At 41.6% G+C, this 14,813-nt stretch overlaps 1 protein-coding gene and 1 long non-coding RNA gene across 11 annotated transcripts in view; one reads left to right on the top strand and one right to left on the bottom strand.

Annotated features, from left to right (window-relative positions):
• LOC103884504 overlaps nucleotides 1-9,005 on the bottom strand; it is a 61,628-nt gene extending 52,623 nt beyond the window's left edge. Inside the window, exons 1-2 of the long non-coding RNA XR_001902676.3 lie at nucleotides 8,577-9,005; nucleotides 4,407-4,499 (exon numbers count right to left, since the gene is read on the bottom strand). This is a non-coding gene — a long non-coding RNA (uncharacterized LOC103884504). The remainder of the gene's footprint in view (nucleotides 1-4,406; nucleotides 4,500-8,576) is intronic.
• An 86-nt stretch (nucleotides 9,006-9,091) lies between these two features.
• Nucleotides 9,092-14,813, top strand: part of RAP1GDS1 (Rap1 GTPase-GDP dissociation stimulator 1) — a 172,909-nt gene continuing 167,187 nt past the window's right edge. For 5 of the 10 annotated variants that reach the window (XM_003898989.3, XM_009207217.2, XM_003898988.3 and 2 more), the window contains exon 1: nucleotides 9,105-9,285. In XM_003898989.3, the coding sequence (XP_003899038.1) occupies nucleotides 9,282-9,285 (4 nt within the window). In that variant the 5' untranslated portion in view covers nucleotides 9,105-9,281. Of the gene's footprint in view, nucleotides 9,286-14,813 lie in introns of all 10 variants that reach the window. The other 5 variants (XM_009207218.2, XM_009207216.2, XM_021938648.2 and 2 more) reach the window with 2 other exon arrangements.

Genomic DNA, 14,813 nt, shown 5'->3' with positions numbered 1-14,813 from the left:
AATGCAGGCAGCCTCCAGAAGCTTGAAAGGGCAAGTAAACAGATTGTCCCCTAAAGCCTCCAGAAAGAAGCCCTGCCCTGCCCACACCTTGATTTTAGCTCAGTGAGATCCATTTTGGACTTCTGACCTCCAGAACTGTAAGATAATAAATTTGTGTGGTTTGAAGCCACTAAATCTGGGGTAATTGTTAGAGCAGCCATAAGAAACTAACACAACTACATTAAGCAAACTTTATTCAGCCTTTAGTATTTTAGAATCTTGCAGCCCCTCAGGATCATCATATGAGAATCAATTATTGTGAACTGTAGGTAAGTAGACATGCTGGTTAATGAGGTTTTCCTATTCAGAAGGCTGAATAAGCCAGCTTTTATTACAGAACTTTTGTAAATACTAAGAATTGCTTAATCAGGACTGGCTGAGATTCAATTAGAAAATGTCTCCTAAAGGAAGTGAGTCTTCAGGTGAACTTTCAAGGAGATAAAAGAGGATCTTTGAAAAGGAGATGGCAGAGACTTCAAGAGGATCTAGAAAAACCCTAAGAGATGGGAGGATGGGTAATTACTGGCAACTGGAGCTACATAGAAGTATATGAAGGAAGTAAGATAATCTCATCAGAAACACCGTTTTGAATTACAGCTGACCCTTGAACAATTTAGGAGTTAGGAGCACTGTCCCCCAAATCCCCATCAAAAGTCTCTATATAACTTTAATTTGACTGCCTTAAAACTTAGCTACTAATAGCTTACTTGTTGACATTACTGATAAAATAAGCAGTCAATTATCTCACAGTTTTGAGTGTTTTATATTATATACTGCATTCTTACCATAAAGTGAGAGGAAAGGTTAAGAAAATAATAAGGAAGAGAAAATATATTTACTATTTACTAAGTGGAAGTGGATGATCATAAAAGTCTTCATCCTCATTGTCTTTGCACTGAGTAGACTGAGGAGGGGGAGGAACACAAGGGGTTGGTTTTACTCTCTCAGGTGTGGCAGAAGCAGAAGAAAATCCAGGTATTTGTGGACCCATAACATTCAATCTTGTGTTGTTCAAGGGTCAACTGTACTTTATTTTTGCCTAAAAGACCACTCTTAAAACACATATACCTATTTCACAAGACTTTGGAAGGGATGGCTATAAGCCTATTGGCATAGATTACTTGACTAGCTTCCTATTGCTCTGGAAAGGAAAGCACTTCTAGATAGAAACCGAACCAGACAGGTAACCATGCCAGTGTGGATAAGTAGGTAAGATAGACTACTCTTCCTCATGGAATGTCACAGTGGAGGTAAGCTTAGGGGTGAGGAACAAATTTACCCAAGGCAGTATGATGAAATGGAAAGACCATGGACTTTGAAATCAAACAGACCATGTTCAAATTCCAATTCTACATTGTATTGGTCATGTGACATTAGACAAATGAATTAAAATATTTTGATTCTCCATGTCCTTATCTGTAACATAACTAACTTATGTGGTTAGCATTATATGAGAGTTTCTGATACAAATAATTCCAAGAGCATCAAGGACAAATTTCAGTTACTTCCCAGTTTTCCCTTAGGCTAGACCGAGGTAGAAAGAATGGAATGCTTTAAGACATGGAGGATGTCTTCAGTGAGTCTGTGAACATGTGTACATGTAGGTAGGTAGGGTGGAGGGTGGAGAGTGGAGATGATTTTAGGTGGTAGAACTAAATCTCTCTACTAGAACCAAACTCCATGAGAAATATATTTCGTACATTTGAAAGACAATTCATGGCTTCTCCCCTTGACATGCAGATATTATAATTCACAATTTTTACCAACAGGAAATATGAGAGCCAGAGACAAAGTCAACTGCTCAGAGAGACAAAATTAACTATCAGAGGTAGTTAGCGGTGGAATGAGACTCGACATTCTCATTTCCTGGACTCTCTTTCCCGCTATGGTAATGTTGTCAGCCATCAGGTTTCTTGGTGTTCTCAAGCCACCTCTTATTTTATACTTTGGCACAACTTTACTATGAAATGTGGAAGATACAATGATGTGAGAAAACTCAGTGAGGCTTCTTTAAAATGAGAGCTCATTCTTCTCTGAGCAGATATCACTCCTAAGAACGAGTTAAGAACTGAGGTGGGCAGAATGGCAAAGCCAGTTGAAATTATTATAAAATAGGCTAAATATTATTTCAAGAATAACTGAACCTATGTCTTAATCAAAAGTATCTTTGTTAAACATCCATTCATAAAATGATATGATAGTAATACAGAGATTCTTCTTACATCTGTAAATTTAAGAGAAGTAGGAACAAATATTAATAAATCATATTTTAAAGGCATGAACATCTTTATTGAAATAAAGATATTTTACAACATTGTATTATTTTTTAATGTGTGGAGGTCACACAATATATAGGGCATTTTCCCTCAACACATTTATCTGCATATTATTTTTGCTGTGAGGATCTGAGCCAGAGAGGCTTAGAAATTACTTCTGCTTTTTTTACTTATTAGTTATAGATCCTAAGTTAAATTATTTAATCTCTGAGCATTTTTCATTATTTGTAAAGCTGACATAATAATACTTCACACATAGCACTGTTATATTATTTAATAGTAATATATGAGAATTTCTGACACATAAATAATTCCACACAACCTCTAATCAATCATCAAGCCAATACTACTTCCTTAATATTTCTCAAGACTGTCTATTACTCTCTAACCGCACTGCTTTTAATTTACTTCAGCTTACTTCTGGAATATTACAAGAGTCTCTTAATAGTCTCTCAGTCTCTGGTCTACACTCCATTCTTAGCCATTTTCTTTTTTTTTTTTTTTTAATTATACTTTAAGTTCTAGGGTACATGTGCACAACGTGCAGGTTTGTTACATATGTATACATGTGCCATGTTGGTGTGCTGCACCCATTAACTCGTCATTTATATTAGGTATATCTTAGCCATTTTTTACTTTGCAACTACTAAAATATAAATTTAACAATGTCGCTTTTAAACTTAAGAGCCTCTAATGGCTCCTGATTCCCTTAGGATACTGTCCAATATCTTAGGTCAGATGTCAAGGCCCTACAAGATTTGATCCCTCTAACTTCTCCATTCTTGTCCCATGACCTTCTCTCTTTCCCTACATCTTTGCATGCTTCATGCTAGCCAGAAAGCACTGCTTGCAGGTTTCTTAAAAATTCAAACTCTTGCCTCCAGGTCTGTGTACATTTAGCCCTCTGCCTAGTTGACTCTATTCATTCCTCAGGTCTCTGCTCAGATAGCATCTTCTCCAGGAGGCTTTCTATGATACAGTTAAATGTTATACCCATATTCTTCCACACTACCCCAGTGTGGTAGTTGTAGCACTGTATTTTAACTATTTACTTGTCTGTCTCTATCACTATACTCTTTCAGTACCAGAAATTCACCCTGTGTACCTAATTCCCAGACAGAATGACGCATCTCTCAATATTACTTAAATTACAATAATTACGGCCGGGTGTGGTGGCTCACACCTGTAATCCCGACACTTTGGGAGGCTGAGGCAGGCGGATCACGAGGTCAGTAGTTCGAGACCAGCCTGGCCAATATAGTGAAACCCCATCTCTACTAAAAATACAAAAATTAGCTGGGTGTGGTGGGGGGTGCCTGTGGTCCCAGCTACTCAGGAGGTGGAGGCAGAAGAATTGGTTGAACACAGGAGGTGGAGGTTGCAGTGAGCCAAGATCACACCATTGTACTCTAGCCAGGGCAATGGAGTGAAACTCTGTCTCAAAAAAAAAAAAAAAAAAAAAAAAAGAAAAAAAGACAATAAATTACAATAATTACTAAAATTATAATATTATTAAATAACAATAAATATTACTTTCTTTGATGCACTACTTTTCCCCCTTCGATTCTGTTTTTGCCACGCTATTCCATTTCTCAAGAAACTTTCAATGGTTTCTTATTTCCTAACTTACCAAGTTTAAATTCCTCTGGCTGGCTTTTTCAGCCCCTCACAATCTGTTCCTCATAGTAAATTTTTAATCTTATTTCTCAAGATGCCACAATAAGTACACCTGCATCTTTTTTCTATTTTTTTATTTTTAGACAGAGTCTCACTCCCTCACTCAGGCTGGAGTGCAGTGGTGCAGTCTTGGCTCACTGCAACCTCCACCTCCTGGGTTAAGGTGATTCTCCTGCTTCAGCCTCCCAAGTAGCTGGGGACCACAGGTATGCGCCACCAGGCCCAGCTAATTTTTGTATTTTTAGTAGAGATGAGGTTTCACTATGTTTTCCAGGCTGGTCTTGAACTCCTGACTTCAAGTGATCTGCCTGCCTTGGCCTCCCAAAGTGCTGGGATTACAGGTGTGAGCAACCACATCCGGCCAATATGTACTCTTTTTAATGGTCTTATGAATATGGCATAGAGGTGTCTTACCTCATTCTGTTTCCCTGTCTTGGAGTAAATTATTTTCTTCCCATCCTTTCTAGAAAATTATATCCATTCTTCAGGTATGTTCTCCTTATACAGCTATAGGAAGAGATTTTTAAGAGAGATTGGTCTTACTCTCTTGTTTTGCATGATATGTACTTACAGCGATTTTTTTTTTTTTTTTTTTTTTTTTTTTTTTGAGAGGGAGTCTTGCTCTGTCACCCCAGGCTGGAGTGCAGTGGCAGGTTCTTGGCTCACTACAAGCTCCGCCTCCCAGGTTCACACCATTCTCCTGCCTCAGCCTCCTGAGTAGCTGGTACTACAGGCACCCGCCATCACGCCTAGCTTATTTTTCGTATTTTTAGTAGAGATGGGGTTTCACTGTGTTATCCAGGATGGTCTCGATCTCCTGACCTCATGATCTGCCCACCTCGGCCTCCCAAAGTGCTGGGATTACAGGCATGAGCCACTGCGCCTGGCCCTTATAGCTATTTCTTATAGTATCTAGCACAGTACTGAGCTCAGAAGAAATGTTCAATAACTACATGACTGATTTTAAAGTGGTATGTCCCATCTAAAAACTGTATATAATCTAAGTCTGTAGTTGCTTGAAATATGTGGACATTAGTTTGAGGTGACAGCCTATGAAAACAATTTAGATTTTACAACATTTAGAAAACGGCTACAATATTAAATAAATGGAGGGCGGGGGAGAAAGAGGTTACATTGAGGTTAAGACATTTCAGTTGTTCAACCTGGACTAACTGGATCTCACCAACGAAGTCTTTGAAAAATAAACAGTTTAGGCAAAAGGCTGTTCACTGGCAAATCATTTTCTATCACTGCAAAGTTCAATTAACTACTCCAGTGAAATTCCCTTAAATGATATTCAGAACATCTTGGTGAAGAGGAGGCAATCAGTTCTCTATTATACTTTTACAGAACATTCTCTCCTCTCTTTCTACTTCCTGTTGTGTTGCCCCTCCCAATAGTTTTCCTCTAAAGAATTTAAATCACCTTCTAACCTCTTTAAGCTTACATGCATCAATGAGGTGATAAGTCTTGCCAAAATGTACGGCTTCTGATCTTTTCTAAAAGACATTTTCCTTGATACTCCCCCATAACAGCTATTTAGCTAATCATAAACCAATTTTCAACAGAAATTGTCATTCAAATAAATCTGATACTTTATAAATGACATTTCCTAGATTGAAGTTGAAAACCTTTGCACTGGGCCAGAACTTCCTGTTTTGTAGCAGGCCTGATAAAATCCTGACCATTGCCTAACCTGCAGTTTGGGTATCAGTAGATTGATTTTGGAAGAGTCTCTTGACATCCCTGATGTCAAGAGATGTTGATATAAGGTGTTGCTGTCTTGTACTGGCTGCTCTCAAGATCCTGACCTCAAGTGATCCTCTGATCCTCCCTCCTCAGCCTCCCTAAGTGCTGGAATTATAGGCGTGAGCCACCATACCTGGCAAATGTTTATTAAGCACTTGCTACGTGCTAGCACTGTTTAGGCATGGGGGTTATAATGGTAAATAAAGCAGACAAAAATTATTTCCCTAGGAGAACTTACATTTAAATGTGGAAGACAGTCCAAAAGCAAAATATATATTATTTTACTGATAAGTGCTAAGGAAAAAAATAAAGTATAGAAGTGGGCATATGAAATGGGAAGGAGTGTTGAAATTTTAGATAAGATAACCAGGGAAGATCTCATGCAGGTAACTTTTGAATAAACACATAAAGGAAGAAAGTAAATATATGAGAAAGAAACGTTATATTTTTATAATAGAACAAGAAAGGAGAGGGGAAGGGAGGTGGCATTGTGTGTGCAAGGAGTAGGCAATATACCAGTCTGGAAGTAATTCACTTCTGCATGTAACAATCAGTATTGGTTCTCACTATGGTTCCAACACCAGTGCATTAGAACTCAGTATATGCACTAAGCCTGAACAACCCTTTGGTTTTAATTCGTAGGAAGGCTAAGGAGATGGCTTGTAGATTGAAGTAGAACAAAAAAGGCACTTAAACTAGTGTCAGATGGGAGGTGAGAAAGCCACTTCAGCTGCTTTTGCTAATTTCAGTGCTTGCATCCAAATAAATGATAGAAGATACTCTATGAAATTATTGTAATATGTAATTAGATAAGGAAGTAGGAAAAATAAAGCAAGTTAACTTGAGAATCTGGAAGAGGTTAATGAAGGTTAAGGAGAGATGAACAAAAAATGATGAGCAGCAATGCAAAGGCCCAGGCTGGTCTTCTGGAGGAGTAACAAAATGAATGTGTGACATGGCAGATGTGGGGGCAGTGAGGGGCCCTGAGGGTGGGGTCTGCGTTGGTGTATTATGCGTTGAATTGTGTATCCCTCCCTGATTCTTTTTTTTTTTTAATTGAAACAGGGTCTTGCTCTGTGGCCCAGGCTGGAGTGCAGTGGTGCGACCTCAGCTCACTGTTACTTCCGCCTCCCGGGTTCAAGCGATTGTCCTGTCTCAGTATCCCAAGTAGCTGGGATTATAGGCACGTGCCACTACGCTCAGCTTGCTTATTTATTTATTTTTTAGTAGAAATGGGGTTTCGCCATGGGGGTTGGCCAGGCTAGTCTCCAACTCCTCACCTTAAGTGATCCGCCCGCCTTGGCCTCCCAAAGTGTTAGGATTACAGACGTGAGCCACTGTGCCTGACCCCGGCTAATTTTTTGTATTTTTAGTTAGACATAGGGTTTCGTCATGTTGGCCAGGCTGGCCAGATTCATATGTAGAAGTCCTAACCCCTAGTACCTTAGAATGTGACCTGATTTGGAAATGGGGTCATTGCAGATACAATTAATGTTCATGAGGTCATACTGGAGGATGGTTCACCCCTAATACGTTATGACTGCTGTTCTTACTAAAAAGGGAAATTTGAACACACAAGAACACTGGAAAACAGCCATGTTCAGATTGGAATTATGCTGCCACATACCAAGAAACTACCAGAAGCTACGAGAGAGGCCTGGACGAGATGCTTCCCCAGTGCCCTCAGAGGGAGCACAGCCCTGCCTACACTTTGATTTCAAACTTCTGGCCTCCAGAATTGTGAGATAATAATTTGTTGTTCTAAGCCACCCAATTTGTGGTATGTTACAGCATCCCTAGGGAACTAGGGATTATTTTGAGAGGCAAACAAGAAGAGCATCCTAAGAGAGTGAGATGCCTGATAGTCTCGTGCATCAGAAAAGTCCCATATAGTTGACTTCAGCAGTTAAATTGTATTTTCCTGTTTTACCAAACCTTTTTAATTATCGTTTCTTACTGTAGAAAAATCACATAAAATCTGCTCTTTGCTTAACAAATTACAGGGCCCCTTCAGATTTGTGTGCTCGAAATACCAGTCACCCAACAGAAACTGATGACTGTGACAATAGGCGACTAATTAAAAAACAAACAAACAAAAAAAGCCCTGTCTCAACATTGGATTGACCGAGTGAAAGTTGACAGGGGAAAGACACCTCGATTCAGCTATCTTTCTCCCACAGGTTGTACTGCTGACTGCACCCTCTCCCCTGAAGGACTGCGGTCGCTGCGCCTCGGAGAGCGACCAGATTCCGCATCCCACCCAGGAGGAGCCAGGGCAAGATTAGGGTTTCCTCCAGCCTCCTCCCACAGGGCAGAGGACCGAAGCCAGCCCTGGCCTCACGCGCATGCCAGGTCGGGAGGACGCCCTCAGTGGGAGCGCCCTGCTCAGGTTCTCCCCGCGGCCGAGTGGTGGTGGGAGCGGGCGGCGGCCCCGGGATCACAGGACCTCCGCCGGGTTAGCTTGGCTGTGCCGCCGCCAACCCAGCAGGACGCCTATTTTCAAGCCTGGGGAACGTAGTTCCTCCCGCTTTCACAGAGAGCAGGATGGAGCCCGACGGCACCCCGGTTAAAGGGCCTTTCCAGCGCCCTCCGGGGAACGGAAGGCCGCGCTCCTCCGGGAGGGAGAACGACACACTCTTCAAGGAAATCCTGGGGCGGGCGCTCTCCTGGCTGCCGGGACCTCTGTTTCTAAGCTGGCTACTGCTAGAGCAGCCTTAACTGTCCCAATGACACCCCTGCTATAGAGCACCCTCCCGGCGGCCGCTCCTCGGCCAGCTGCCCAGCGGGCGTCCTCAGGTGTCCCCAAGAGGCGCAGGCCTAGTCGCCTACACGTACTTTCCAGCTTCGTGTCGAGGCGTCAGCTTTGGCTTCCCACCACCCCTCCCGGCTCTGCGGCGGCTCAGCCTCTTCTCCGGTTAATTCTGGCCTGTGCTGCCGGGTCGTCCCGTAAAGAAGGCGGGCCCGGGTTCCGGGTGGGGGGGTTGGTGGGTCAGGGTGGGAAAGCAAGGCAGCGGTGAGTCCTCTGCTAGCAGATCGGGCTCAACAGCCCCATTCCCTGCTTTCTCCGGGCCCACCCTCCGCCCCTCAGACGGCCGCCATGAAGATCCTCTGCCGCGGCTGCAGCCGGTCTGCGAACACACGCCCACCCGCACGCTTAGCCTCGCTCGCCACAGAGAGAGGGGAGGAAAAGGCACTGAGCATGCTCAGTGGGGAGGGCGGGGCGCTCGCGGGCCGCGAGTCGGAGCCGCTGTTCTTCAGGCCGGCTACCGCGCCTCCGCCGCCCGCTCGCTCGGAGCCGCGCCCGCCGCAGGCTGCGCCCGCCAGCCCCGCCCCGCCCCGCCCCGCCCCGCCCCCCGCCGCTCGTCCCCGCCGCGGCCGCGCCGCCTGCAGCAGCACCAGCTGCTCCTCCCCGGCGGCCGCCCCCCGCGGGTCCCTCCCTGGCTGCGGGAGAGACGGAGGTAGAGGGAGGACACAGAGCCGCGCCGCCCGCACCGGAGACCTTCTCCTCGCCCCGCCGGTTCCTCACCCTCGGGGAGCAACATGGGTAAGTCATCCTTCCTCCCCCGTCATCGCCTGACATTTTTTTCTTTCTCGGCGTGCTGCAGGGTGGAAAGCATTTCTCGCGCAAAGTTGCCGGATTTCTCCAGTCCCCCGGTGTGAGACTGTGGCTGTTCCTCCGGGGAGAGTCAGCGCACGCGGAACGCACGCTGGGTGCCGGGGCTGGGAGGGTCCCGAGCGCGGGCTGGGGTGGGGTCGGCCGCGGGCCGGACCGCCGCCCGGCTCCCCGGCACCTCGCCGTCTCGCCTCCCCTCCTCCATTCTTCCTGCCGGTGCCCGGGCACCACGGAGCCTGCCTCGCGGGCTCGCATCCGCGTCTCCATCCCCGTTTCTCCGGAGGCCGCCCGCTTCCTTTTCCCCCGCGTCTGCTGAGCTCGAGGCTCGGGTCCGACCACGACCACTTAATGTAACTTCCTTCTCTGTCAGTGCGACCTTTCCCGGTCGTGGAGACTCCTCATCCCGGGCGGGGAAGTGGAAGCAAGTAGTTTGTGAGGGAGATCTTACAACCTGCACGGAAATTATTTTCCAAGGGGGAGAGCGGACAGCCCCATAGGTTGAAAGGATGACTTGTCAGAGGCCACGAGGAACGTGAGGAAGGATAGAGCCGCTCGCTGTAGAATTAATGCTGGGTGACTACAGTGTGCAATATTCCTGTACTCAGCCTATTTTTTGGATTCCTTCGTCTGTCTTCTGTAGCAGGAAACTGCGCCCTGTAACGTTGTTACCGAACTTACATGGTAGTTATTCTTTCCCAGCTTCCCCCTGTCTAATCTACATAATCTGATTTTACTTCTTTTGTATTTATAGTTAATCTGAAGATACTGGTTTGGATGAGATATTTAAGAGCAAATATGTTTTATAAAACGATATATAAATTTAACCTAATTTTTTTACATCATCTATTGCTTAACTGTTACATTCAGTAATCACAGAAACGTCTGATGAATGCTGTCGTGTAATTAAGAGCTCAAAGTTTCTTTTAATAGTAGCGATAAGTTCCCCAGTTTGCTGCCACTCCTGTCTGTCATAATATCCTCTTTTTAAAATTTGCTCCCTTGGCATCTGTCAACTGGGACTTTTCCCACCCCTTCTGTGCGAGTTATTTAAAGATTGAGATGAATGTGATCCTTTCATCTGTTAATACAGTGCTCAACACGTTCAAAGTTAGGTTGCGCAACTCAGAATCTTCAAGAAGTATCTAAACCTGGGAATGGTGTCCATAGAGTTTTCTGGAACAGCAAATACTTCAGGCTTTGATCGCGACCTTTGGCCATATATCTGGAAGAGGCCAGGGTTGATGGAGGAGGTGGTATGAATCAAAAACGGTCTACGGCTCTGAATTTTGTTTTCAGTTAAGTTTTTTTTTGTTTGTTTGTTTGTTTTTAATGTGAGTACTCTTGATATGCTGAGCAAATTTCTGTAAAAATTGGGTGGGCCGTTTATGCGTGTCTACCCTTTCTCTTAAAGTAGAATTTTAAATAGGTATTATATCAGATTATTGGACAAGCTGTGTATTTCCGTCGAACATACAAACGTTTATGTATGTTTCCTTTGAACGTACATACACAGATAAATGTGTGTACGTTCAAAGGAAATACTCAGTATGTCCAATAACCCTATCTGATATTGGACTGTAAGTTCAAGTTTGGCTTGAAAAATACATTTTCCTATGTTTCCAGGTGAGCCTCAAACAAACCATTTAACATTTTAACTTATTAAATCCGTACTTTTTCAGTGGAAAAAATCCAATTTCGTTACAACACTAGTGAATAAAAATACCTAAAAGAGATGAAATTATCTACTTAAATATCATCTTCAAAATCTTGAATGCTATTGCTTGATTTTTAAAAAGGGCCAAATAGAAACCTATCTCTCATTTTGAAGCCATCTCTGATACTCTTTGGTTAATCGCTCTCTCTTCATAAGCACTGTTTGTACCTTATTAGAAGCTTTTTAGCACTTATATAATCTACCATATAATGGAGTTGTTTATGTGTGTGTGCTGTGCATTTAATCTTGAGTCCCAGAAGATGAAAAATGTCCTATTATTTTTTGTGTTGCCCACACTGCTTTTCAAATAGGAATTCAGTAAGTCTTTGGCAAATTGTTGAACTTAAAACCACCTATTATTTTCAGCTTTTGCATCTGAAGATTTAGTCTCTGAACAAACATTTGGATTGGCACATAGTACCTAGTTGGGGGATAAGCAGAAACAGAAAGGTATAATTGTACCATATTTCCCAGTACACTGTAGGTAGGTTTTGAGTCAACCTCAGGCAATGGTAAGGCAGTTTCATGTATGATCAGTAGGTACATACGATAATTTAAAATTGAAACCTTGGGTAACAGTTTTATATCTGAGCCAAGGAAGTTAGTATTACAATTCATGTACACATAAGAAGGTAGAAGGTATACTGGTTAATGATGGGGGGAGGGAGAAGTGCTTTTTAATTTGTCTCAAGAAATAAATAAGGTTGATTTTTAAAGATGTGCTCGGCTGGGTGCGCACTTTGGGAGGCCGAGGCGGGTGGATCACCTGAGGTCAGGAGTTGGAGACCAGCCTGACTAACATGGTGAAACCCTGTCTCTACTAAAAATACAAAAAAAAATTAGCCGGGCATGGTGACGGGCGCATGTAATCCCAGCTGTGTGGGAGGCTGAGGCAGGAGAATCACTTGAACCCGGGAGGCAGAGGTTGCAGTGAGCCGAGATCATGCCATTGCACTCTAGCCTGGGCAAAAAGAGCGAAACTCCGTCTCAGAAAAAAAATATATATATATTTTCTCGTAGCAATAATTTCCTACACAAGAGAGTGAAAGAAAATTCCTATATGACTTTATGGCCATAGCTACTATTTTATGTATATGTCATATTTCAGATTCAACATACGTTTAGTGTTTGTTGGATATCAACAGTGTGCAGTGTACTGTACTACAGTGTACTGGGAGGACAAAGATAAAAATATATTCATGTTTCATGTTTATAATCTTAGCGGGAACAATATGACACATACACAAATTATAATAGAAGTAAATATATGAGTTATATAAAAGACTTTTACATATATTATAGATTCAGAGAATGGAGAGAACGTTTTGGAGAAATGGTGTTATTTGAACCAAAGGTGGATTAAACTTCTTAAAGGTGGAAATGGGACTGTTAATCAGAATGGAGTTGGTCTGGGGTTGGAGGAGAAGTGACATAAATGAAAATAGAGAGATAGGAAACATTTTATGAGTTTCTGGGATATGATTAAACAACATTGTTTGGCTAGAGCAAAAGGTAAGGAAATAGTGGGTAACAGACATGAAAAAGTAGTACAGTGATAGCTAATGGCCAGATAATGGAGGATCTAAAATGCCAAGCTGAAGAATTTTAACCTGACTTACCTATTGAGAGACCACTAAACTTTTTTATGCAGTTAAGTGATGGATCACGTCTGTGGTATAGAAAAATGTGTCAGTTGAGTGCAGGGTGGCTTGGATGAGAAACTAGAGAACACTTCAGAAGATTGTTGTTGGAGTTCGGACGAAAATGTTTAATGACTTGAACCAGGTTATGGCAATGGGAATAGAATATTGCAAATGAAGAATAGGATTCACTTGGCAACCTATTGAGTATGGAATTGAGAGTCACAGGTTTTAGCCTGGGTGATAATGAGGATATGAGACTCTCCTGATACATACTCAGTTAACAGGAAGAGGAAACATAGATACTCAATTTTGTACCTATTGAGTTAGACTATTTGGTCTGTCCTTTAGTCTCTGCTCCTTGATGACAAGGATGTTGTCATATTGGGATTTGAATACATTTCTAACACTAGTGTCTGGCACATAGTAGCTATGTAGAAAAATTTGTTGACTGACTGAAACTAGATAAAAAATAGTTAACAAACATTTATTTTAACTTTTGAGTGTACAATTTGAATTAGAGATCTGGAAGTTATCCACAAATATCCTGAGGTGATACTTGAAGTTACATCAGTGGATGAGAGTCAACAAAGAAAAAAAGGAAAATTGTCCATGGTAAGAATCTTGAGGAATGGGGTTCCTTAAGTTTCCCGTAGTTAGGGAAAAAGGAATGATACGATTTCACACTGAAAAACACAGAAGTAAGAGTGAAAGACTGGCATTGGTATATGGTTGGTTTTAAGAAAGAGTGAATAGTCAATAAGGTCTGTTTTTTCAGAACAGTCAGGAGGCAGATAAGGACTGAGAACAGGCTCTAAGTGCTTTGGTTAGGATATTACCCAATATATTTTTCTAAAAAGCCACTTTAAGAGGTTTAGTAGATATGGAGGTCAGTTGTAAAGGCTAGGTGAATAGTAAGTGGAAACAGTTCACTAGGTGTAGTCATGCTGTATTTCTCACCTTGTTTAAAAATCTGTGAGAAAACATAGATTTTTAAAAATATTTTTAACTCACTCTGCTTGACATATTACATTTTAGAAAATATTTTAAAATTTTAAATGTATTTTAATTTACAAATATTAAAAAATTATTTTAATGTTCCATTTTACATGGACTGACGTGCTGTTTTCTTGTCTAGGAATAATTTTTAATTTCACCATAGTGCCTCACATTTCTTTGACATTTCATTTTTAATGTCTTTGTGACTTAGTATAGTACAATTTTTATTTTTATAATGTCTGTCATGCAGAGTGAGTCTAGAATGATTTTATAATTTTACACAGCATTTTGCCTAAGTAATACTCTTTACTGATGAATGGTTTTATCACTTTTACTCTTAGACTTTGTGAATTTGAGACTTCTTTAGATTATAGGTATACTTCTAATTATATTTTTAATTCCTGGAGTTGTATTTTTCTCTGTAAATGTGTATCAAACTTATAGTCATTTTATTTTGCCTATATTTCCAAGTCCAGGAATGGTTTTCATAGCTAAATAATAAATACAAATTTTGCCTGATCTTTGCAAGTCTAGGCAGGGTGATAAAATATTTTTGAAAGCTAGTAATTACTAAAATTTGTGATTTCAAAAAAGCATAGCTGCTAGATTGGTAAATTTAAAAATGTTTCTTTGGTTGGCATCATATCTGTTTTGTATATGTCTTTTTTCATATGAGAGAAGGGTTGAATTCACTATCCTTGGTAGTCATATTCTGAAGCCTATACTACTACTATTTGAAAAGTTAAAATAGCCTTAATTTGTTTTAAGAACCAAAGTGATTTTGCTTTCATAGTGGAATCTTGGAATTTCTAGGTGACTTTGGGGAAATAGTGTGGATGTTTTCCAGAAATTCCTGATTGAACCTCAGATTGAACATAGCATTTCTGGAGTTATTGGTGGCACTAACAATAGCCATCAGAATTACCTAAATTTTAATATCCAGTCATGAACATCAGGAGGAATGAAGGAGGAAGATCCAGTCCTTTGGGAACCTGATGTAATTTTATATAGCCAAATGTTTGGATAACTGATGGGGAAAAAGTTTAATTTAAAATACATGTTGATGTTGAGTTCAGTTTGCCAGTATTTTGTTGAGGATTTTTCTA

The sequence above is a fragment of the Papio anubis genome, chromosome 3 (genome assembly GCF_008728515.1).
Source record: "Papio anubis isolate 15944 chromosome 3, Panubis1.0, whole genome shotgun sequence".
Taxonomy (NCBI): Eukaryota; Metazoa; Chordata; class Mammalia; order Primates; family Cercopithecidae; genus Papio; species Papio anubis.
This window is presented reverse-complemented; position numbering and strand designations above follow the sequence as displayed.